The 26264-nt window shown below is 46.0% G+C and overlaps 1 protein-coding gene across 1 annotated transcript in view; it reads left to right on the forward strand.

Annotated features, from left to right (window-relative positions):
- Positions 1–26264, forward strand: part of TOGARAM1 (TOG array regulator of axonemal microtubules 1) — an 871068-nt gene that overhangs the window by 712204 nt on the left and 132600 nt on the right. The window contains exon 18 of the mRNA XM_086937344.1: positions 4089–4207. Coding sequence (XP_086793470.1) covers positions 4089–4207 — 119 coding nt within the window. The remainder of the gene's footprint in view (positions 1–4088; positions 4208–26264) is intronic.

Raw genomic sequence — 26264 nt, forward strand, 5'->3', positions numbered from 1 at the left:
GAAGAAGTACCCTCTGAGTCCTCCCTGTGAGGAACGATTTAATCCAGGTCAGTACAGTGCCTCCGATACCCAGCTGCTGCAGACAATCCAGTAGTATATCATGGGACACCGTATCGAAAGCAACAGACAGGTCGAGGAGGACCAACATGGCCTCCTCACCCCTGTCCACACACTCACGAATCGTCTCTGATACCTCTAGCGGTGCAGTCTCTGTGCTGAAGCCGGTTCTAAATCCCGACTGGGAGTCATGCAGCAGCTGGTTACTTTCTAGATAATAGGCCAATTGCCTCTGAACAACCTTTTCCAGGATCTTAGCAGGTTTGGGAAGAAGGGATATCGGGCGGTAGTTACAGAATTGTGAGGGATCCGCATCTGGCTTTTTTAGGATGGGGAGCAGCATAGCCTGTTTCCACACTGAAGGGAACTGACCCCGGGTTAAAGAGGAATTCCATATGGAAAGGAGAGAAATAGTTAAAACCGGGGCAAAATTTCCCATCACTTTGGCGGGGACTGGATCCAGTGGTGACCCTGATCCAACCTGACAGATTAGTTTCGTGGCAGTATCAAGCGTAAGCTCTTCAAAAAGATTTAAGCCGACCATCAGTTGGAGTCCCTTGGTGAGGTGTTATTGGCAAAGATCGCTACTTCTATCGTGTCAGTGAGACAGTGGCATTCATCGAGTTAGCAACTTCTGTCATGCAGGAGGTGAACTTATTTCTTGATTTGGGAGTCTTATCTGAGAGGGAGAGTATGAATTGTGTGTTATCGACTAAGGAGTGGATGTCTAGGTGTGCGCGGATGACATTGGACAGAGGGATCATGTCTGTGTTAAGAGGGTGGGGCTGAGCAATGAACCTTGAGGCACTCCACAGATGAGTTTGCCGGCTTTGGAAGAGGAAGGTGTCGGGCTGTGACAGCTTGCTGTCTAACTGTTAAGATGTAGTAGATCCAGTGGAAAGTGGGTTCTTGGATGCCAATCTCGTGATGCCGGATGAGGAAGGGGTGTGAGACTGTGTCAAATGCTGCAGATAGGTCTGGGAGAATAAGGACTTCTGTGTCTCCTCTGTCAAGGATCATGCAGATGTCATATGTGGCTGCAATGAATGCTGTTTCTGTACTGTGGTTTGGCCTGAATCCAGACCATGTGGCGTCAAGGAACTGGTGGTTGCTAAGCTGGTCTGTGAGGCACCTGTTCATTTGTTTTTTAAGATCTTTGTCTGGTATGATAGAAGGGAGATGGGTCTCCAATTGTAAAGCGTCACTGGGTCAGTGGATGCTTTCTTGAGCAGGGGCATGACTGTGGTATGTTTCCAGGTGTCCGCGAGTGGAGGCATTGAGAACAAGTGAGTGCTTCATTGATCTGTAGCACTCCTTTGGTGAATTTGTGGTAGGGACAGGGTCCGATAGGCTCCAGGAGTTGATGGTCTTCCTTCTATCGATGGTGTTGACGGGCCACTAGGTCAGGACTCATTCCTCGGCTGTGATGGGACTTTGATGGGGTCCGATTGAGGGTCGAAGATGTATATGGAGGGGATTTTGTTACAGAAGTATTCCCAGAGCTTTTTGCAAAGGTCTTGTGAGGGGGTAGTGTTGAAGGAGGTGGAAGGATTCGCAGAGAAATCTTTGATGTTAGCAAAGATTTTCTTGCTGTGGTTACTGCTGTTGTTGCTTTGATCTGGAGGAGCTGTGTCCTTGGTGTTCCATATCAGTTGGTGGGAGCGTCTTATGCCTGATTTGAAGATGTCTTTGTCTGTGGTGTCTTGACTTGTTCTCCATTTGTGCTCCAGTTGCTTGCAGTGGCATTTCATCAACCTACATTCCTCTGTGTACCAACTGACCTGTGGTCTGGCTCTTTCCATTGGGTTGTACTTGAAGGGAGCCAGAATATCGGCACCTGCTGAGGTCCAGCTGATGAAGTTTTTGATGGCCTTTGGTCTGTTTCTGGTGCAGTGGAGCCAGTAGGCAGAGAGGGCGGAAGCCCACTCCTCTTCTGTGATGCTACACCACCTGTGGCAGGCAGTTCCAGTGATGTTAAGTCTCTGGTGGAGGGGAATGGGTATGCTGAAACTGACGAGGGTGGGGTCTGTCCAGGGTGAAGTTGCTGGCTTGTCAACTGTGATGTTGCTGATTGGGAAGAAAATCATGTCCAATAGGTAGGTGTCTGGCAATGTGGGTAGGTTTGGTAACATGCTGGGTGAGGCCAAGGCTTCCGAGGTTTCAAGAAGGGCCTTAAGAGTTTGGTCATTGATGAAGAGTAGTGCAATGAAATCCGTGATGTAACTGGCGAAATTGGTGTGGGCCCTGGTGATCTGTATACGAGGGTCTGCTGAGGGAGAAGTTGGCTGTGAGGCTTCTCTTGAACGTGAACTGTTCCTTGTAACTGGTAGGGTTATCAGTGTAAGTGGTGCTGTCAATGATATCTTTGAATCTAATGACGACTCCAACTCCAGACTTGTTTTAAAAGAACTAATAAGAACTCCCACAGTACAGTTGAGTCCACCATGTTTGTATTATCCCTTCCATTGTGTGGACAGTTCACCGTTGATGAAGCATGCCACAATATAAGTTAGGGAGGTGACCGATCTAGATATTTTTGATACCTGTAGACTTTTGGAAGGGGCCCAATTGCAGTTTCTCTTTCCAGTTCCTAGCATTTATAATATTGTATATGTTTTAATGGAGGTTGTGCTAGAGTGATAACCTCTAACTCTCCATTGGTGTGTATTGACTATAAGCACGTACCTATTGTCTCCTGTGTCCTGGGGAATATGGGTCACTGGCCCTCAATAAAAACAATGTACAATATACGTCAGGCTCCATGGGGTCCTTTTTAGGAGAGACATACATAGGGTGGCTACTTTAGTGCATGACGTCTGTGGTAGAGTTGTGAATATTAGTTTCTGAGTGTAATGGAGAAAGAATAAATGAATTACGGAGGGTGAAGTTAAGCATAGCTTGAGGCAAAGACGAACTTGTGGACAATGCACATATTCTTTACAGCATTTCATTTTGTGGGGGGTCTCTAATTTTATTAGAACAATCCTGCAGATCACTGTGTTCTGGTCAGCAACGTTCTACCGTACTACCTCCACCCTTGTTGGTAGGCTTCCAGCTACTCGCTCTAGCCCCGCCCATTGCTTGCCGTTGGTTGCTTTGTTGTCACTGTCATTTGCTTGCTTTTTATTCAGTAGCTTTACTTCCTCTTCTTGTATTTATCTCTCCCATGTGGCACAGCTGCTTTACCATCATTTTGTTTAGATGACATTTATCCTTCCACTGCTCACATTTAGTGAACTACTTTTTCCTATTGTTACTCCGTGTGAGTGCATGTGTTTCGTTTCTGTCTGCAATGTGTTTTCTTTTTGTTGCATATAAATAACATTCACTCCCCACTTGTCTGTATTTTCTTTAAATCTTTTGTTTTCTTTCTCCCTTTCTTGAAATATCTTGCATGTACTAGTTCCTGTATTGCTCTATTCGATCCCACTGTACTCAATTGCTTTTCCGCCCACATTATTTTATCCCTAGTTTCTTCTCTCCCGTTCGTTTCTCTCATAACAATTACTTTCGTTCTCCCTCCCTGGTCCCAGAGTCTCCACATATTTCGATCACCTTGTTGCTTTGTTTAACCTTTACTTGCCACGCCCTCCCTTTTCATTAGCTCGGTATCATAAGTAAGGGCTCCATGTGCTGGTGCTCCATCACATTTTAGTCTTGGAAAGTGATCAGATTATCTTGTCACTCAGCCTTTAGGAAACACATCAAACTAAAAAAGAATTGTGTATAGCCTAGAGTTAGTCATAAGAACAGGGATTTCGAAGAGCATTGGTGTTTTGTGACTGTTCGATCTTTTGCTTTGAAATGTTACCAGGGGAAGGAAGATGCCATTGTGTTTAGTTTCTTTCAGCGCTCTGTCCATATTCTCCTTGTGTTTGCTCTTGTGTTTGCTTTAGTTCCTGCTATTCCATTAATTCAACTTAATTGACATTTATATTAGCTTTGTGTACTAAACAAGGTGCACCCTTTCAAAACACTGAAATGCAGTGAAGTGACACTGTAAGAGTTTGTTTGATTTTCTTCTTTTACAGGGTCTTGGAGAGATGCCAATCGAAACTCCCTCTGCAAAAGGTAGACGTTCTCATTATGGTAGCTTCCGGGGCATGAGGTCCTCCTCTACATCTAGGGATGGACTCAATGTTACTGAAAGGTGAGAATCTAATCAAACCTGCCGTACATCTGGTTATTCTCTTCTAGAGAATTATTTCAGTCGAACCATGTGACTGTCTTATTAGAGGGTTCTTAATGACTTATGGCCGTCTCATGAGTGAGTTCATTAAGCTACATACAATATTGCAAATTAAGATGCAAAGTTGTGTGAAAACATGGTTGTGAAAGGTATGTCCTTTAACTGTATTTCTGGCATAATTTAGATGTACTGAAATATTGTTTACCTGTATCCTCGTTAATTCGATCAGGCAGCCCACAACTCAGATATCCACTGAGCTGCTATTGCCAACTCATGGGCTCTGAGTGATACTTCTACCCCCAGATGCCTCACTTGTGAATATCCTTCAGGCATCAGACTCGTTCCTGCAACATTTCCCAGCAGTATCGCTCCTGCTCTGTTAGGCGGTCCCATGAGGCCTAACCCACCCAGAATGTAATGGCACTGACGAATGCTTCGATGACAGTTCCCTTTTTTCTAAGTCTTATTGACATGTGTCCAGATCACTCTAGTTGGCCCACTGATTAAATTCCTCCACTTTTGAAACTGACTAGGTCAAATGTTTCCTCATAATGTTTAAAACCATACTATATGTGTTTTAAAAAGATGTTTTTACTAGTTCCACGTGACAGCTGGAACCAGGATCCGTCCATCTGCAACTCCTGTTCCTCAATGCATCTGAAGGCCTTCAGAGAAAGGGAGGCCAAGTACTTTTTGACCAAAGCCAGCCTAGCCTCCACAAAGCTGTCTATGGCCCACTCACGTAAACGTGCATCCAATTAAAAATAATAAATACAAACTTTTTCTATGAATTGTATATCTTCACACATGGGTTTTTCTCTTTTTCTCTTTTCTTCTTTCTCTTCTGCGTCTTCATTGATATTTTTTCCTCTCATACCTCTTCATTTACGTTTTTTTCTCTCATACCTTTTCATATTTCTCACATTAAAATGTTTTTTTAGGCCTTTAAAAATTGGATGCACATATTGTGTCAACTTGAACCCTTGTTTGGATTCCTGTATTGTTTGCCCCTGGTTCGGGTTTTCAGGACTGCCCCTGTTGTTGACAATTAATCCACTCACGTAAGACACCATATAGACTGCCATATCCCAGAGTTCTTGGCACAAAGAACACAAAACATCCATAGTGAGGAAATGGTCCAGCTCAAGTTCAAAGACTTAATGCTGATGACCAAGCCAGTCTCATCTCTCTAAGTGAGCTGGTTTCAATATTAAAAACGCATTTGCAAAGCCAATAGGTCTAGCCTTTACAAGAGCTATTGACTTTGCCAATGTCTTTTATCCATGTTGTACACCAGCATGGCTATCTGTTCAGCATGGCTAAATGTTTGTGGCATAGAGGAGATTGGGATGGAGGAGCATAAGTTGGCATAGAGTTTCGCAGAGTGGAGTGTCGCAGTGCCGTAGATTAGAGTGGTGCAGAGTAGACGTGAGTGACATTGAGTACATTGCCATAGAGTTCAGTGGTGTAGTGTAGATATGGAGTGCAGAGTAGAGCACAGCAGCATAGAGTGAAATGTCTGCACAGTTTATTACAGACCTTTAAACTTCGTTGTGTGCTAGAAAAAAACTATCACAGCAAGATTGTCACATAAATCCTCTAACTTAGAAATCAGAAAGAGACACCAAGCTCCATAAGATAGATCCTGACATTTGACCTCTGTCTTTGATTGCACAACTAATGTGACAAGTTAAAGAACAGGATTTAAAAGCCTATTTGGATAAAGGCAGCATTTGGAAGGGTACAGTAAGTAAAGAATGCTCTTCATGAGGGCCAATCAGGCTGGACAGCCTAAAACAAATAAAGACATCAAATAGAAAGCCAATTGTAAGCAATGGGTGGAATAAATTCCCAAGAAGCTTTCTGAATGCCCCCCCCCACAGCTGTGCTGTCTGCTAGACTTCGACCTAAAATGATTATTCTCGAGTGCCTGACTCCATGTGCTGAGCCTACATAGCTCAAGGCCTTTCATCATCTTAAGGTCGGTACAGCTTCCTTCTGGATCACACTCCTACTCTTTCACGTTTGGCGGATCTGGCAATACTGACGCCTTTATATTTCGCACCTTCACAGTCTGACGCTAGTACCTCTTACATATAAGTCAGTGCCTGACAAGGCACCAAACATCATGCCCTCTGCATTACCTGCATAATTAGGGGTGCCCTCCCCTTGGATCCAGCATTGATGACTGCTGTCATCTTCAAAGTTGGTTGACGTTATCCAAGTTGCAAGAATGTATGTACCAGTTTATATATGAACCTCCTAGCATTGCCCTACAAAGATTTGTTTGGATGTAGAAACTTTTTAGATTGAACTCAGATGCTCTCAATGTGGTCGACAAAGACCATTGGTGCACAGATGATGATGGCTTACAGGATAATCACCTCCTCTCTTCATACAAGAAACAACCTGACCTTTCCCGGATTTATAAGCTGCTAATTCTCTATGTACTTTGGAGAAGTGTGGCTCAGGGGTTAGAGGCGGCAGACCCGGAAGCTGAGATCGGCCCTGGACCAGGGTTCAATTCCCCGCCTCGACGGGGCTTGCGCTCAATAATTCCACTGACTCGATAATTCTCGCTCTGGTGCCTACTCGACTCACCGGTTCACACTCTGCGACTCTGGGCAATAGCTTGCTTAATCTCCACAATGGCCCCTCGCGGTGGGATGCCTGGCTTTCACCTTGTGGATACCCTGCCGGGGTTATCTCACAGGGGAATACCAGGACGGGTTCCCTAAGCAAGCGCTTAGATGCCTGCGATGTGGGTGATATGCGCTATATAAATACATGTACATGTACATTTACTTCTCCACAAGGAGACGTCTTGTACCCTTCAGAACATCTTTCAGAGGAAGTCAGTTTATTCACTTCAGTGCTATGAAAAGCAGTGTAGGACGTTAACCTTACCCACCAATGATGAAAAAAATAACATTTTAACCATCTGCTTCAGTATCATAACTACTGCTGCCTTTGAACAAGTGGCCATTGCAATCAATTTTGGCTGCCTGGGAGAAGCCCTTCACAGACCCAGCAGTCCACAGACAAATTGCAAAAAAAACAGACCAGCACCTTTGGATCCATTGATTCTATTGTGTCAACCCAGTCCGGATAGTCTGGTGATTCTGTTAAACTTAGTCCTATTGCCTATCTTGTCGCCTCTCCAGACTGAAAGTCCAGGAGGCTTCATTCTGTGGACTTTAAAGTCTTTTCTTATGGCTAATTTCACATGCCTTCTGGCTAATACATCCATAGCTTATGGGAGCTGCCGAAAAGGAGTTATCAGTCTTACTGACTATATGATTCGGTGCATATGCCATATTTATATCTGGTCAATGGTTACATTGATGCCTATCAATAAATGTTGAAGAGAGGCTGTAATAGCAGACTATTGCAGTTGCTCAGTTCAGGACCATAGATGTTACCTTGTGCAGACACACTTGGATGTCCTACACAAACGTCTTGGCAGATATCCAGGTGATCTTAGTGGACATGCCCTTTAACAGTGAATGTCTCTAGTGAGAGAAAAAATCCCTTCATGGAATAATGCAAAAACAGTAGTGAAAGTTTGCATTCACTGTGCCTATCCTCCATATCAAAACAGCTAGACAAAAAGTGCCTAAAGTTTCAGGGCCTCTCCATGCACAGTAGTCCTGTTGGTGACATTTGTTTCTCTAACAGTCCAAAATGTAAATGCTTTGTTTCTGAGGCAAAGGTGGATCTAAGAGAGACCATTAACTGTAGTGTCTCCAGTTGCCTCCATGATGTGCTGGCTGTGCTTCCCCAAACCTGTTGTATGCCCCATCCCTCCTCTTCTGCCACCAGCTTCTGATTACCCACTGGGAGACAATGACTGTGGATCTCTTGATGATCCAGCTTGCACACAATGGCTACATTATACCCTTTTTGCTTTCCCTTATTCACCGCTTTCCTTCCTACAGGATGTGCTGTCAGTCACATTCCTTGACCTTGATTCTTGCCCCTAGGAACAAAGGGTTCATAGAGGGTGTTAATATCCGTTAATGCTATTACATTACACACCATGATACATGCAGGCCCAACCACAGCAATACCAATAAATGCAACGGTGATGCACACCATTAAATGGTCTTGAATAACAATGTTGATACTGATAGAAACAATGTCAATGTGTGCCTTAATCTATGTACCCATAACAATGTTGATACCAGTAGAAACAATATCAACGTATGCCATAATCTGTGCACGCAAAACAATGTCAGTATCAGGAAAGACAATATCTATGTGCGCTATGGCAACTGTATGCACAATATTCATTATCAACCCAGAGTCAGAGATATGTGGTCAGACAGGTCCTGCGACCCATACCTGAGCCTACTGATTGACAGGCCACAGGTGAGTTACACTTATCCCAAAGGCAAAGACGAACACACGGAAAACCCAGATCGATCCCACAGATAGGCAGTTAACCACAAACAGGTCTGAGGAAATTGGCCCCAATAAAACATATTTGGCCAAAAGCACGTATTCCCAAAATACTACAAAGTTAGATGCCACATAATGTTAGGAACACTCAACGCATTAGGATATAGCATACACACCACACGTAGTGATCACGCACTCCCCTCTTCTGACATCTGAGCACATACACACTCGCTCACACTTGCTTTCCCCAAGGTCGAGAGACACCAGTGTCCCCCTTATCAGATGGTTGTACTTGTTGTTTATTTAGGCCAAAAATGCCAGATCGGTTTATTGTACCTCAAAAATTGTATAAATGGTCGGCCCAAACTTCTGTACAATGAGAGACTTTCTTTAGATGCTACTCTGTCAATATTCTCCCGGCTGCTGCGTTTTATTAAACCAACTTGTTCCTGATTTGCCAAAGGCCTCTTGTCTTTTCACTTTTTAAGGTAAATTCATATCTGAGCAACAAGGTGATGCCCGAGGCGGTGCGAGACACAAGATTTTACTACCTTTGCTTCTTTTTTCCATAGAAGGATTTGCATGTGAGACCTGTCCTGGAGCTTTGCCCTTTGAAGGTGTTCCTGTGGCAGGACAAATGAAGTCTCTGAGCCAGGTTCTGTTGGTTCTCAATTATGGGGATTAGCTGGTGTCCAGGATTTTCCAGGGCACCTGCTTTTATTGGACAATAATATCCCCCCTCAGGCTCTAACTCAGGTTCACTGTGGAACTACAATATTTGTTCTTTGTAGTGCTGGCATTTGTTCTAATGACCAAATGGTCACAGGAATTGTTCTGTGCGTTTCTGCTGATCACTCTTGTATCGAGAGTCCTACTGATGGTGCAGGTGCATTGGACACAGCTGATCCGGATTGTCTTAAACTTGACAAGAAGGATTTGGCACTACAACATGTTGAAACTCAGATCTCTACTCCCTCTTTCTCTGTCACACAGGGTGCATGTGCGCTTGCAGCAGGGTCGTCAGGGCTTTCTTCCCAGTCGCCAAATGGGAGATTTAGTGGTGCAAGTGAAAGTCCCTCTTTTTACTTGAATTAGCTGATGTCTTCTAGGCTGCTTGAAAACCTGCCATAAAATACATATGTAGATTCTTGCTTAGAACCATTCAGTCATGCCTTTAAAGCTGATCTGTGGTTTGTGCTATTTCCTCGGCAGGCCTTAGCGGTCAGTATACTAAAGGGCTATTTGGCTGCCCTCTCCATTTTCATGTGGCTTCATGACAGCCTCCTAGATTTAAGATTCACTTGTAGAATTTATTCTTAAAAGTTTACTTTATGGGGGGCGTGGTTTCGCCATGGAGAGAAATGGCAGCCAGATACACTAGCTCCGCAGTAAACCTGATAGTTTCTAGCAAATCTGGTACACCTATCCGTTGCCACCACAAAGGAGGGGCCACCGGAACCACCATAGAGACTGATTCGCCGGAAGACGACTGTGAAAGTCCCCAAATCAGCAGCGCAATACATGCTGAACGCTGAGGCATACCTGGGTCCGGGAGCCGGGGACTGCTGTCCGAAGAAGTGGGCCTGGCTATACCATTGGTCTGGCCCCTCATTGCAAGGCCGTGGTCGTGGCCTCTGTCGGGCCCTCAGCTGAATGCAGTAAGAACGAGCTGCAGAGACGCCAGCACTTGCGCCTCATCCGAGATCACCAGTGAAGGGTTGAGCGGCGACACTATTGAGAGTGAGAGGTCAGTGGAGGGTGTGGTAGACTGCAGCACCCAAAAGCGACTTTGCCTGGCGTTTCCGACCCGCGGGCCCCCGAGTGAAGTCGAACTCATTGGTTATGTGGTGCCGGGGTGGAATGTGGCATAGCTCCAGGACATGGTGTATACACAATAACGCAGCGCCCAACAGTGAAGAACACCTTGTCCCACTTCAGTCCTTCGGTCTTCTGATGGGCGAGGACTGTGATGGTGCCCTGGGGCGAAGGCTAATCGAGTGTCTGGGAGGACGAATAGGGGGTCTGAGGACGCTGATTAAACGCGCGTCTGGTGGGAGCTGGACGGAGCACTACCACCGTCGCAGCAGATTGGGTCCGAGTGGCACATCGGATATAATTACCGTGTATCTCATGCCTGCAGGGCCTTGTGGGCCTCCCCTTCCCCTTTTATTCGGTGCCATGAAAGGTTAAACTTTTGATAACTACTGGGCACTTGAGGGTGCTGCTACACAGTGTGACGCTCCTCTGCCGGGGGAGAGGCCCAGAGTAGGAGACCGGGGCCGGTCCTAGCTGAATGGTGAGAAAATGTCAGGAGCCACGGGATTGAAAGGGTCGCAACAGACAAAGCTCGACAGGTACGTACGTGTTTCCAAAACACGCTGATTCCGAACACTGTGCCAAAGGAAAGATGGCACCTGGCCCGGAGCGAGAGCTCCAAGATCCTCCATTAAAAGATGTCATGGAGTGCGCTCATCACTGGAGCAAAGGATGGACACCATCACATCGGAGGTGACACCGATCAGGGCTGATCTGACCAAAATTGGGGAGAAGGTGAAACAAATGGAAATAGTCACCTCTAGCCTCATTGGAGACGCGTCGCAAATGCAACAGGACATCAAGGACCTACAGGATTTTCGTAAGTTTGCGGAGAAGTTATATGACTATGAAGGGCGGACCAGAAGGAACAATGTAAGAAATATTTGTCTGCCGGAGAGGGCTGAGAGCCCTGCGGCCGACCTCTTTGTGTAGGAACTCGTACTCAAACATCTTCAGCCTAAGGGGTTGTCAAAATTCTTTGTGGTGGAAAGGGCGCATAGTGTCCCTGAGGGACGTCCGAAACCAGGAGCACCTCCCCGTCCAATGTTGGCGAAACTCTTAAACTTTAGGGACAGAGATGCTATATTACACACAGCGCAAGTAGCCCCTCCACTGTGATAGGAGAACTGCGAGATCTCCTTTTTTCCAGACTTCACCCTTAATGTCCAGGGACAACGTTGTTCATTTCTGGAGGTGAAAAAGAGACATTGAGACAAAGGACTCAAGTACGCAATGGTGTTCCTGGCCCGGCTCTGCTTCGAGGTTGAGGGCGAAATCTGTTTTTTTGACAACCTAGAGGCAGCTGCAGGCTGGCTGGAGGGTTGGAGAGCGGCAAAGGACCACAATGCTCGCTGAGTCGCGGATCTGTTCGTCACCAATCGCAGCTGTTCCTAAGCGGTGGCGGAACCCGTACGACAGAAAATGGTTTGGTTAATGGTGATACATGTCTCAGTTATCCTCATGGGCATTAGGTGGGTCCCTCTGGCAAGGCAGAATGTTTTCGATATCGTGAGTTCAAGTTTGGGCGACAGGCACTCCGCATTGTTTGATTCATGGGAATTTTTAGGCCTAGAGCGCCGGGGAGCTGGGAGGGGGGTAGTTGGGTTGGGGTTGGGCTGTTTAATGTTTTCTTTGAGAGAGCAGCACTAAATGCTGTGATGTATGAGATGGGATACGCAAATTATGATCAAATGAATGGGGACACATTGGGAGAAGAGTTTTAAGCTCCTGAGTTGGAATGTAAATGGGCTCGGGGACAAACTAAAACGTAGTATTGTACTGCAATATATTAAGCGGCATGCCCCAGATGTGGTACTCCTTCAGGAGACGCACTTAGTGGGCAGCTCCTGTAAAGTGATGAGTAGAAGTGGCTACCGACTGATAGTTCATTCTGGTTTTACCACGGTTCCAGGGGAGTGGGCATCTTGTTAAACAACTTTTTTCTGCTGTCAATACAACACACTTGGACTGATGGGATGGGTAGATACGCAGCAATCTCAGGACAGTGGGAGGGAAAGTCACTTACATTAGCAGCAGTGTATGTCCCGCCGAGGTTTAAGGGCCAAACCTTCAAAGACTTGGGTAAAATCACGCTGTCATTCCCAGAAAGTTACCTGGTCATGGGAGATGATTTTAACTTTGTAGTATTTTGTGCCCTTGACGGGTGTCCTTTTCGTACTATTAGCCCCTCGCATAGGTGGCTCCTGGATTTCCTAGACTCATTGGGCCTCGTAGACACGTGGATAGTGTACCACCCAGAAAGTATCCAACACACTTTCCATTCAGGGGTGCACAATAGTTTATCTCGCATAGACTATCTTCTTACTCTGGGGTCCCAAGTGGAAAATATTCGGGAAATTAGGCATCTTGCCCGAGGCATACCTGATCACTCCCCCCTGTGGGCAGAAGTGGTCATGGGCGAGAAGAGGATGAGGAGAATAGCGCCCTTCAATCCCTGGTACTTGCTGAACCCCGTGGTGAGAGACAAACTGGTAAAAGCTATTGAACATTACTTTCTAGAAAATAGTAAATCAGTGCGATCATCTCAAAACCTGTGGGAAGCTTTTAAAACGGCAGTGAGATGTTAAGCAATCTCGCTTATAGCCGGGGGACGGAAGGAATAGTCCAAAGACCTAACCTGCTTAGAGGACGAAATCCTCCTCATGGAGGAAGAAAATGAGGGACCAGTGACTCAAGACAGACACCATGCCCTAAAACTTAAGAGATGAATATAAAGCCATTGCAACTGACATGACCAAGTCACTGGGCAGAGACAAAGAGGGTAGACGGTATGATTTGGGGGACAAGGCTGGAAAGTTATCGGCGTGGCTTGATAAACCGGAGCTGGCGAGCAGACTAGTGCCAGAATTATTGACGGGGTCAGGGGAAAGAAAAGATCCACAGGAGATTGCCAACGAATTTGCAGATTACTATTGCTCTATTTATCAAGCGAGTTCCTCCCTAGCAAAAGATAACTTGCATGCCCTGCTCTCGGACATATTGCTTCCTACCCTGGCCTCAGATGAAAGAGAAGTGCTCGACAGTGAATTTACTACTGACAAAGTTGCTCAGGCAATTAGAAACCTCCAGTCAGGTAAAGCTTTGGGTCCCAATGGGCTGCCGATCGAGCTATACAAGCTGAAGCCAGGGGTAATTGCCCCACATTTGCGGGCCATGTTTAAAGAAAGCCGTGACACAGGGCTGCTCCCTCTAGATCAAAGGGTTGCCACGTAGGTCACCATACACAAAACTGGCAAACCCAGAAATGTATGCTCGTCCTATAGGCCCATCTCATTATTAAACGTTGAGCCTAAGGTACTGGCGAAACTTCTGGCTGGTCGGTTGGCTCAAGTGATTGGTAAATTAGTACACCCGGATCAATCGGGCTTTATACTGCACTGGAACACTGCATGGAGACTGCTTGGAGTGTTGGGGCGCCAGGACACGATCCAAGAAGCAGCAGTAGTGGTTTCACTAGATGCCACGAAGGCCTTCGACACCATAGAGTGGCCGTATCTGTTTGCAGTCTTGACTAAGATGGAATTCGGGCCCAACTTCGAGTGGGTGCGCCTATTCTACACGGAGCCCTTGGCGTAAGTAATTGTCAACAATAAAAAGATGGGGGTATTTGTGCTCGGCCAAAGGACTCAGCAGGGCTGTCCACTGTCCCCCCTACTTTTTTCCCTTATCCTAGAGCCATTGGCGGCGTGGTTTCGTAGACTCCCAGTAATCCAAGGACTGAAGTGAGCCGACACATGGGAGGAACGCATTTCTCTATATGCGGACAACATTTTGCTTTATCTTGAGTCCCCCAAGACATCGCTCCACAGGGTACTGAACATATTTACCAATTTTTGGGAAATCCTCGGGGTACACAATTAACTGGAGCAAATCCCTAATGTATGTCCTTGGTGGCGAGCCACCCACTCTAACAAGAGGGTGTCCCATGCAAGAAGCGAAAGAGGGCTTCCAATATTTGGGAATATTTATTACAACAGACCCCAGAATTAGTTATGAACGCAGCCTTCTCCCCCCACTGCAGAGACTGAGGCGAGAGGTGGCTACCTGGAAGACTCTCCCACTCTCGCTGTTGGGAATGGCAGTGCTGTTCAAAATGTCACTGCCACACTTTCTTTATGCGCTCTAGAATTTCTCAGACCCAGTCCCAGCAAAATATTTTAAAGAAGTAGAGAGTTTCTAGAGGAAACTGCTTTGGGAGGGTCGCCCTCGTATTGCCTTCCCTAAATTAGCTTTGAGTTGGTATGATGGGGGAATCGGACTTCCTGAAATTAAAAAATACTATTGCGCGGCCCACCTGGCTGCTATTAATCAATGCACGTACCGTCACTGCAGGTTATAAGATTTACAAACGGTTGCTACCGAGAGGTAACTGTAACTTGGCCCTTTATTCCAAGCCCAAGAAATGTCACCTAACAGGACCGACCATGCATTCAGTGCAAGTGTGGCATGCAGTCAACAGGAGCCTGGGGTGAGACCAGAAGCTCACACAGGTTACTCCTTTGTGGTACTCTGAGCAGTTGGGCACCCTGAGAAGCTTGAAGGGGTTTGACAAGTTGGTCTTGATTGGGATCACGAAAATTGGCGGCCTATGGAAGAAGGGAGAGGTGGTCTAGTTCGCCACCCTGCAATGAGAATATGATCTAGCCAACACAGATTATTTTAGATATTTGCAGGTGAAGCATGCACTAACATCACAGTTACTAAAGGGAGGGTCTCCCCTAGAGTCCTCACCTTTGGAAGATAGGTTACTCGATGGGTACTTGCAAACAAAAGCGGTGTCCCTGACTTATAGGAAACTGGTCAATAATGCCCCAGATCCCCTCAAACTGGTCCGGAGGCACTGTGAGAGAGATGGCTTGATGATGAAGAGTGGCAAGGGGCAGTGGACTCCCCGCGAGAGTTTGCATTCTCCTCCAGACTGCGGCTGGTCCAACTGAAGATCCTCCATAGAATTGGCATCACGGGGTCTTGGCTAGTCAGCATGGGCAGGGCAGATTATGGCATGTGCAGAAGACAATGTGGCCAGCCTGGTACGTTTATACATATCTTGTGGGAATGTGTGATCATCCAGAGATATTGGAAGGGGGTTCATGACTCTATTGGCGAGGTCCTCGGACAAGAGATGGGAACAGAGACCAAAAGATGTCTTTTGAATGTCTGGGACCCTACCGACTTAAACAGAAAAGACAGAATATGGGTCACACTGGGCTTAATGGTAGCCTAAAGGAACCTGGCATGGCTGTGGGGGCGAGAGTACCTCCCAACGTAATATATGTGTCCCACCAACTGTCCCCTCTTAAAAAGATCCCATAACGCAGGGAGAACCTGGCCTGGCAGTTTGGGATGGACTGTTCCGATTGGAGCTGGGTCAAGGCTGATTTGCATATAGCTGAGTCCAAAGTGAAGTGTCATGGTGGGCAAAAAACGATGGTTTTCGGATGCTGCCCGAGTGATTGCCAGTGCTATTCATCACCTTGTTATTGTTTCATTACTTGGTTATTCAGCACTACTCGGTCACACCTACCAGGGAGGTATTGTTTTTGGACTCATTCATCATGAGGTGTGGAATCTGCAGGAAGAAGTATCCATCGGAAGAAACTGGTACTTACCTTTGATAATAATTTCTTGTGAACCTAAATTTTCCAACAGATTTTCCTCTCTCCCCTTCCGCCTATGACTTAGTAATGTGATTAATAAGATCTTAATATATGAAAATGTATATGCTGTTGTTGATGCTCTCTCTGTTTCGGTCAGCACGCCTGGATGGGTATTGCTGGGGAAAAAAATGTTTGTGTCTGTTCTGGCTTTTGGAGAATATTCAGAAGGTGAGGAAATATATATTTCAATAGGAATTATTGTTGCCAAAGGTAAGTGACATTTTCTTTGTGCTTACCTCAAAGTTAAATTATTTAGGATTCCAGGGAGAGAGGATGGTCCAGACAAGATCTAGAGATCAAAATATTGATCTACTGAAAAGAAAGTTGTTTATCAAAAGGTACATTTCAGAAAGTTGTTAATCAAACATTGAAGAGTGATATAACAATTTAGGAGCATTACATTCTTAAAAAGATTCCCGCTATGTCTTTATCCCTCATCGGACTAGAAGGGGTTTTGAGAATATCAGCAGAATTTAAATGTATTACCCACAATAGATCCACAATAAATGGTCTGCCTTTTTTGTATGCCTCATATTGAGATGCTGCTGTATCCGAAAAATCTATCAGGTTAATCTTATGCTGAAATTTTCCAGCCAGTTCATTTTTGAGCACATACACAAGGATAGGTCATGGATGACACCATATGGATTGGACCAACACCATACCAGGTCATAGCAATAAATTGTTTTGCACACAGAAGAAAATATCAAATGTTTCTGCTGCTTTGTGTTGTAAGTAACATACCTGACTATTATTTAATTTACTGATGTTCAATTTGTCAACCTCAGAAGGAAGAAAGCTATGTTGGAATTGTTGGATTCAACCTGCAGATCATGCACAGAGGTTATCTGCAAGAGCTTAACTTTAAGTGTAACATTGTACTGCTGGATCCCAATGATTGAGATGAAGAATGTTCCATTAGACGTTGATATCAAGCTTGGAAGAATTAGCCATCCAAGGCGGTTAGACACTTTTACATCCATCGAAAATGGATGTCACATTTTAATGCAGATCCATGCAAACAATCTAGATGAACTAAATAGTTGGAATCTCCATTGTGAAGATTTAGTGGTCCTGGACTTTCCAGAAGACATTTGTGAGACATCAGGAATATACTTCCGGATAGAAGAAAGCAATAAGAAATGCTGGGACCACATCTGTGACTATTGTAAATATCTAAATACAAAAGGACAATTTTACACTCCCCATACCAAAAAGTAAATGTCCTCTGCTTGGAATGACATAATAAGGTCCTAATCACAAGTATATCTTGTGTTGACAAAGATGGGGGAGACTAACTTGATAACTAATATTTATCAGTATGTGTGTGTAATTCCTCAAGCACCTGCAGTAGATGGTTGCATACAAGAGGACCTGGAAGGGTGTGGATTAATGGAACCTTTTTTTCTAACTGTAGTGACAGGGTGGACAGAGGGAGGGGTGGGAAAGTTAATCTTGGGCATTCCTGAGGAAGTGCTTGGTCTGCAGTTGAATCTGTGTTCAGGAGAGGTGCTGCTAACAGAGCAAAAATTCAGGTAGCCATAGGTGTATACCCATGTTGGTAGCATGCGTATCAACAGATATAAATGCTTGCATACTCCAGCCATCTAGTCTTGGGCTTTGACTGCTGCAACTTGTTTTTCTTCAAAGAAGTATTTCGAGTCTCAAGGTATTGGTGACTCCTCCTTTGGTAGTGAACGCGCATCGGCACAAACTACATTGTTAAATTTGTTTTTTTCTGTCATCTGGTTCGGACGTGTATCAACATTGCTCCCATTCTCGACATGTTCAATGCTGAACATTGTGGTCCTGTGACCTGTTGCTTCCTTCCAGTCGCTGAGAGGATTTCCACTCTGTCTTTGGGTCAAGTTTTTTCTCCCCTTCTTTGCTCGACTTGCTCCGGATATCATCAGCTAAAGTCTCGTCCTCCTGGCCCTCAGTGTATCCACGCTGTTTGGGACCCTGCACTATCCTTATCGATTCCAGCGATTGAAGATGCTTAGACGGTGATGGAAGGGACGCCCTTCAATAGGTACCCTCAGTGTTACTCGAAGTTTCCCTGGGCCTACCTCCATGCCGTCTATAATTTACGACTCTCCCCAGAGCATGAAAAAGGCCACTGAAACTCCTGCTCCACTTTCAGGAGCAAGAAGACCATTAGGTAGTGGAGAGACCGAAGCTGGGCCCACAACAAATTTTATCACTCATTGTTCGAGATATCCGACATCTTCTGCAAAGCAGACCCACTCAGAGCAGAAGAGGAGGAATATGATGAGCGACCAGACTTATGAACCCATCAGTCCAGTCCAGAAATCACTGAATCGGATTCCTCAGAGCTGGAAGAGGAATATGTTTAAGAAGATCAAGATTCGCTTGGCCCCTGTCTACCAACACCTTACAGATAATACTTGGGAGGATGATGACCTGGAACCCAACCATTGACTGGGAGCGCACCTCTGTTCTGGTTCTCCCACCAGAGGATACCACTATATCACGTCTGATTTAGCACTAAAGCACCTTAAATGTAAGCAGCAGGAGCGTAAGTGGAGAAGATTATATAAAAACGAAGCTAGAACAGCATATAGACGCAGCTGAAAGCTCTATCATCTACAGATTAAACTTGCATAAAAAGAGTATTACTCAGGTAAAATAGAGAAGGCCAACTTAGATCAAAAAATCATCTTCTCAATCGTAAAGTCATTCACTAAACCTGAAGCACTGCAGAATGAAATACCTCCCTCACACGTTCTGTGTGAGGACATCTCGGCCTTTTTTGAAGAAAAAATTCTTAATATTCAAAAGGACTTCCCTACTACTCCCATCCACAACTGGGATGATATCAATGAATCAGCTGCTGGTGCTACCACCTACTGTATCAATACTTCTACATCTGTATCCTTAGAACAGACTTACGAGGCCATGAGAGCCTGTAAATCAGGATCCCCGTTAGACGCTTGCCCCCCCATGATTCTCCATAAAATTACTGACATTGTCGAGCCAGTCCTAAATCAGATAGTTAATTCCTCTCTAAGCATGGGCATAGTACCGGAGGAGTGGAAGCTCGCCCTGGTGAAAGCACTAAAAAAGAAACAAAACATTGATCCCTCTGTGCTCTCAAATCTTCTGCCCAGCTCCTTACTTCCCCTACTAGCAAAAATCACAGAGAAGTTTGTACACAATGAACTAACCAAGTTAATTGAAGATGCTAATATTATTCACCCTCAACAATCAGGTTTTCGCCCAAAGCACTCACAGAGTCTGCTTTACTGTAAGTCTCTGAAGCACTAAAAACGCTTGCTGACAAGGCAGGAAATCAGTCCTGATCTTACTCGATCTGTCAGCCGCGTTCGATACCATCTCACATGGTATCCTTTTGAAGAGACAAGAACCCGCCGGCATTTCAGGCACGGCTCTAGAGTGGATTAAATCATTCCTTACCAACCGCCGACAAGCAGTGACCCTTGGTCCCTTCCTTTGGATGGGGGGAAATATAACAACAGGAGAACCACAAGGTTCTTCATTGAGCCCACTGTTGTTCAATATTTATATGACTCTGCTTATTTCTCTCATAAGCTCTTTCGGGATTGGAGTAACGTCATATGCTGACGATACTCAAATGATTGTCTCTCTGGATAACAACAATACAGATGCTGAACGGAATCTCAAATGCTGCCTATCTAAAGTCATCCTGTGGATGAAGGATAACCACCTTAGATGCAACACCAATAGAACGGAAATCCTCCACATTGGGAAACATGTATCCTTCCAGCCGGACATGTGGTGGCCAGAAGGAACTACACCCCCCACCAGACATGGTCATGGTGGCCAAAAATCTAGGGATACAGTTTGATACTGCGCTCTCGTTCCTCCCACACGCTTCGGCGATGGCTTGGACTTGTTTTAGCCTTATTAAATATTAAAAAAATTCTTTGACCTGCTTCCACTCCTGGCAAAGAAATCATTAGCAGTGGCCCCAATTCTTTCACGTCTAGACTACTGCAATTGTTTATTTGCAGGAGCCAATAAATCTACCATAAAAAACTCCAAGTTGTTCAAAACACTGCAGCTCATCTAGTCTTGAAAATTCCCCGTAGAGCCTCTGCATCAGCGGCACTCAAAATCCTCCATTGGCTGCTGGTTCACAAGAGAATCCTTTTTAAAATTTGTTTAATCACCTATAGAGCCACCTTAAAAAGAGGACCTAAGTACCTCTCAGCACACTTCTCCCCCTACACCACGACTAGGACTCTCAGGTCCTCAACAGCCAACCTCTTTAAACCACCCATTTTCATATGTAGAACAAAAGGAGGAAAAACTGTGGCCGTGCTTGGGACCAAAGCCTGGAATGCATTACCAATCTAAGATTGCAGAATACCGAAACGCAATTCAGGAAGGTCTTGAAGACATGAATATATAACATCCCGGATGCACTTTGTCTAGCACTGATTTAGCATGTCTTAGATCTACTACATCTAAAATTTAGCATGTCTATTACATTTAGGACCCTCCCTCACCTCCAATCCACCAGCGCCAAAATACTCCTTGCGGAGTGACAGTCTGCGCTTTATAAATTTCGATTTACATTACATAACACTATGTCATTCACTGTGCAGCTTTCTACCACAAGGTAGATAGGCATGTCATCCCAGACATCAACATCTGATGGAGATGCTATCTAGAACTCAGCATTCCCCCCTGTTTCTTCCTATGTTGAGTGGTATGATGAAACCTACCCCAGAAATCTTCAGGAAGCCTGTAACATCCGTCATTGGGTAAAAGTTCAAACCTGCATCATCTAATACTCTTTATAATAGAGGCCATGTTCCCCTCACTCTTTGGTGACTTCTACCACCCGGAAATGAGCAGCAACCTAAGCCTCAAAGCTTATCTCCAAGATAATCAGGGGGGAGTAGTCCTAGTGCAGATGGACAATATGACTGCCATGTTTTACCTGCAAATGCAAGCTGGCACACACTCCCCTCAACTGTCAGCTCTAGCGTAGAGAATTTGGCATTGGGTGAACCATCACCAGGTGGATCTTTTAGCAGAGTAGCTCCCAGGGGTGGACAACCTTTGCAGACTTGCTCAGTGGGGTGCAGGAACAAGTCCAATGGTAGCCACTATACCAACATGTCTAAATCCCTTCTTTTCATCCATTGGAGGGTCCCAGATTTAGATTTCTTCACTACTTGCAAAATGCCTAAACTTAACCTCCAGTTTCCCACTCCCCTAGCCCATGGGCAATGCTCTGTGCATGACCTGGTCAGGTATCTTTAAATACACTTTTCTTCCTCTCCCACTTGTACTATATGTGGGTGGGAAACTGCAGCAAACATTCATCACCCTCATCCTTGTGGCTGCCACGTGAGCCAGGAAACCATGTGTTCGAGGCATGTGGGCTGCTGAATTCATATCTGTGCATAGATCCCCGCCTAGTGTTGGGTCCGGATGATTGCACATTGTTGTCCTGGAAGAGTCTTCGAAGTATCACGAGATAAGTGGCTCCTCCCTCGGACTACAGTGCGCATGGGCATCCTCTCCATCCTCAGATTGTTTTTTTCCGCCATTGGGTTCAGATGTACTTTTCTTTACTCAAGTTCGGAAACTTTTCTAAAGGCCAAAAGGCCTTCGGTGTCATCCGTATTGTTTTGATCGGTGCCGAGTTTTTGTTCCAGTTATTCCTCAGCAGGACGTCGAAGAGAGCCGCGTGGCCTTTTCGACACCGGAGGCCGATCGTCGATGGAACGGAGCCCGTTTAAACGATGCCCCCTTTGTAACTCTAAGTACCCGCACATCGATGTACACCCGGTGTGCAACAAGTGCTTATCACCAGAGCACAATGAGGACAACTGTCTAGCTTGTGCTCGATTCAGGTCGAAGAAGACGCTTAGACTCCGACGTGCAGCGAGGCAAACTATGTCGAAGCCGGCGCCCGACCCGGTGAATATCTTCGACGAAGAGGATGATGAGGTCGTCGAGACTGAGGATCCAGAACAGCAGTCGGATCCCGGTTCGGAGCATGACTCCAACTATTATGAGGACGACGAAGAGAACTTCGAAGATGAAAACGTCGTCGAGGTAGGGGACGATGTATCCCCCATCGGAGCTGTTGATGACGACTCAAGCGATGAACCAGGCCCAAAAGTGGGTACGGGGCCCAAAACAGACACTCAAAGACTTCCAAGGGCTCAGGTCGAGGCATCGCCAGAAGGCCTTAGCCAAGATCATGAAGAACATTCTATAGGCCCGCGTCAAGGCCCGGCTAAGAATATATCACATGAGCCATTGGTCCAACTACTTAAAACGAAACCGAAAGCCATCAAGTCGAAAACGAAACCGAAACTGCTGAAAACAGTCTTCGGATCGAACAGCTCGAACCCATCGGAGTCGACGAAGAAAAAAGGTGTCGACGACCCTGCGGGGTCAAAAGTAAAGAGTGTCGAACCGAAGATCGGTGCGCTGAAGTCCACCATTAAAACGAAGCACGTTGAACCGACTAAGTCGACGTCGACGGACAGTGACACAAAGAAAGGACTCGAGTCTCGGAAGCTTCTTGATCCAAAGCATCAAGTCGACAGGCCCCAGCTCGTCAAAGGCCTTGAGTCGAAATCCAAAAGCTCCTCGAAGGACCACGTCGAGTCGAGGCAGAAGAGCGCGCCTCCGACGCCACAATCGCCGAAGTCGACGCAGGGCCAAAAACTTATTGGCGAAAAGGTAAAATCGGTCAGGCCTCCATCGACGCCGGCCCCGAAGAAGGTCAGTCTGTCTAAAGACACTATGCCACCGATAAAATTCGGACTGCCCCCGACTGCACGCCCTAAGGCGCTCGATCCAAAACCTGGGGTCGAAACACCCAAAAAGGTGTCATTTGGAAAAAGGAGTCATCCTCTAGAAGAGGAAGTTATGTACCAAGAGCCCTCATATGATGACCAGTCGAAGCTACATATCGATTCAGACTCTGGTAGACTTACTATTTATCAAAGGAAGATCAGGTCAGAAAATCCTCTGGAATCATACAAAATTCCACTCAAGAAGAAAAGGGATTCTTCAACATCGCCTGTCCTTTTTGAGACTGTGAGGTACCATGGCCAGGACACTTCTGCATACTCACCCACACCCACTACTGAGGATATCGGGTATGACGATGATGAACAATATAATTACCCTGGGGACACAGATCAGGATGACCAGGCTCAAGCCTGGGCAGACCCTGCTGACCAGGGGGAGTCACAGAGTATTCCTGATACTCCTTCTTATCCTGTTAAAACTTCACCAACAGAAGATGCAGCTGCTTTCAACGCTTTGATTGAAACGGCAGCACAAAAACATGATGTGGACATGCATGCTGACCAAGTTGAATGAGGACTTCCTGTTTGACACTTTCTCCACTTCAGAGAAATCTGTTAAAACTTTGCCAATGCTAAAAGGTGTCCTTAAACACGCAGGGGACATTCTCAAAGAAACCACTAGAGCAAGGGTTATTAACCCCAGAATTGAAAGAAAATACAGACCCGTGCCTGTGGACCCTACATATATGAAAGGACAGCTGCCATTAGACTCTTTGGTGGTCTCAAATGCTCGTAAGCGCGCCAACTCAGAAACTACGAGTGATGCTCCTCCTCCAGACAAGGAATCTAAAGTATTAGAAGCTTCTGGGAAAAGGATGGCTGCTCAAGCAGCTAATATCTGGAGAATTTCTAATACACAGGCCCTATTAGCCAGATACGATAGGGCGCATTATGACACTCTAGAGCAACTGCTGCAACATTTGCCTGAGGCCTACAAGGAGGGACCAGAAATGCTAATCCAGGAGGGGAAACTCATATCTAATGCATCCATTAAATGTGCGCTAGACGCAGCAGACACCGCAGCCAGGGCCATTAACACAAGTGTCATGCTCAGGGGACATGCTTGGTTGCGCATCTCTGGGTTCAAACCTGAAATTCAAACCACACTATTGAATCAGCCTGTGAACCCTGATTTTGTATTTGGTCCTGATGTGGACACAATCTTAGAAAAGATTAAAAAAGACACAGAAACAGCCAAGTCTATGGGTGCCTTGAAGTCCCAACAGTTCAGAGGAGGTTCCTTTCGTCGCTCCAGTAACAGAGGAGGTACACGAGGCCAGGCATCACAACAGATTCCATACAATAAACGGAGCACGCAGACCACTTATAATAAGAACAATAGAGGTGGATACCGTGGCAACAGCAGCAAAGGCAGAGGACGAGGGAATAACAACACCAGATCCTCCACCAATACTAAACAGTGACACCTTGTCACTGCCCCTGGACCATGTAACACCGGTCGGGGGGCGATTACAACAGTTCCTGCCAGTCTGGGAGAGCATTACCACAGACAGGTGGGTGAGACAACTCATTCAGTACGGCTATTGTCTAGAGCTAACTTCCACTCCACCCAACATACCCCCAAGACACCGTCCTATGTCCACAGAGCACATAGACTTATTGCAGCAAGAAGTTATCAGCATGCTGCAAAAAGGGGCCGTAGAACTCGTCCCCATACAGGAACAGGGTACAGGGGTATACTCGCTGTACTTCCTAATACCCAAAAAGGACGGGTCTCTCAGGCCAATACTGGATCTCAGGCCCCTAAATCAATTCATCTTATCAGAACATTTTCACATGCTCACTTTACAACAGGTTCTGCCATTGCTCACTCAGGGAGACTTCCTTGCAACACTAGATCTAAAAGACGCATACTTCCACATACCAATACATCCTGCACACAGGACGTATCTCAGGTTTACCATACAAAATCAGCACTACCAGTTCAAGGTACTACCTTTCGGGGTGACAACAGTCCCCAGGGTGTTTACCAAGTGCCTAGCAATGGTAGCGGCGCACCTGAGGAGAAACCATGTCCACGTCTACCCCTATCTGGACGACTGGCTCATCCAAGCAAAGTCAGTCCAGCAATGTGCCAGCCACATGTCTCGCACTATTCACCTCCTGCACAGCCTCGGATTCTCATTAAACTACGCAAAGTCTCATCTCCAACCCGCTCACGTACAACAGTACATTGGAGCAACAATAGACACTCTGGTAGAAAAGGCACAGCCAAACTCAGCAAGAATCAACAGTATTCAATTACTGATTCAGAAATTCAGACCCCAACACTCGCTCCCAGCACGGGTGTTTATGCAGTTGATAGGCATGATGGCCTCCTGCATCTTCATAGTCCCCCACGCGAGACTACACATGCGTCCGCTTCAGGAGTGCTTAGCACGGCAGTGGAACCAGGCTCAAAGACAATTAAAAGACCTAGTGTTGGTGACCGGTCGCGCATACAACTCTCTGCATTGGTGGAACCCACAAAACCTTTGCGGGGGATGACAGTTCCAAGAGCCTGTACCACAAATATTGCTGACGACGGACACATCTCTCCTGGGCTGGGGACCGCATGTCCTCCATTACACAGTACAGGGACTATGGACGACACAGCAAAAGAAGATGCACATCAACCTGTTGGAACTAATGGCAATCTTCATGGCAATGAAGGCGTTCAAGGTACATTTGTGCAACAAAGTCGTGTTGATCCGGACGGACAACATGACTGTCATGTACTATATACAGAAGCAGGGAGGGACACACTCTCCATAGTTGTCACATCTAGCGCAAAGCATGTGGAAGTGGGCCATTCAGAGGAACATATTCCTCATGGCGGATCACCTCCCAGACAGGGACAACCAGATGGTGGATCTGCTCAGCAGACACAGCCACCAGATGCACGAGTGGGGAAATACATCCCTCAGTGCTACAACCGTACTTCCAGCAGTGGGGTCACCCAGAGATAGACCTGTTCGCCACAAGGGAAAACGCAAAATGCCAAAGCTTCGCCGCCAGGTTTCCACATCTGCAGTCTCAGGGCAATGCGATATGGATGAACTGGTCAGGCAGGTTTGCGTACGCTTTTCCCCCAGCCCTGCTCATACCACTAGTGGCGCGCAAACTGCGACAACACTCCATGACACTCATCCTAGTTGCTCCAATGTGGGCGAGGCAACCATGGTACACCAAGTTCCTAGAACTTTCCGTGGTGCCTCATCAAAGGCTGCGATTAACACCCAGTCTCTTAACGCAGAGCCATGGAGACATTCAGCA

Source organism: Lissotriton vulgaris, chromosome 9 (genome assembly GCF_964263255.1).
Source record: "Lissotriton vulgaris chromosome 9, aLisVul1.2, whole genome shotgun sequence".
Lineage (NCBI taxonomy): Eukaryota > Metazoa > Chordata > Amphibia > Caudata > Salamandridae > Lissotriton > Lissotriton vulgaris.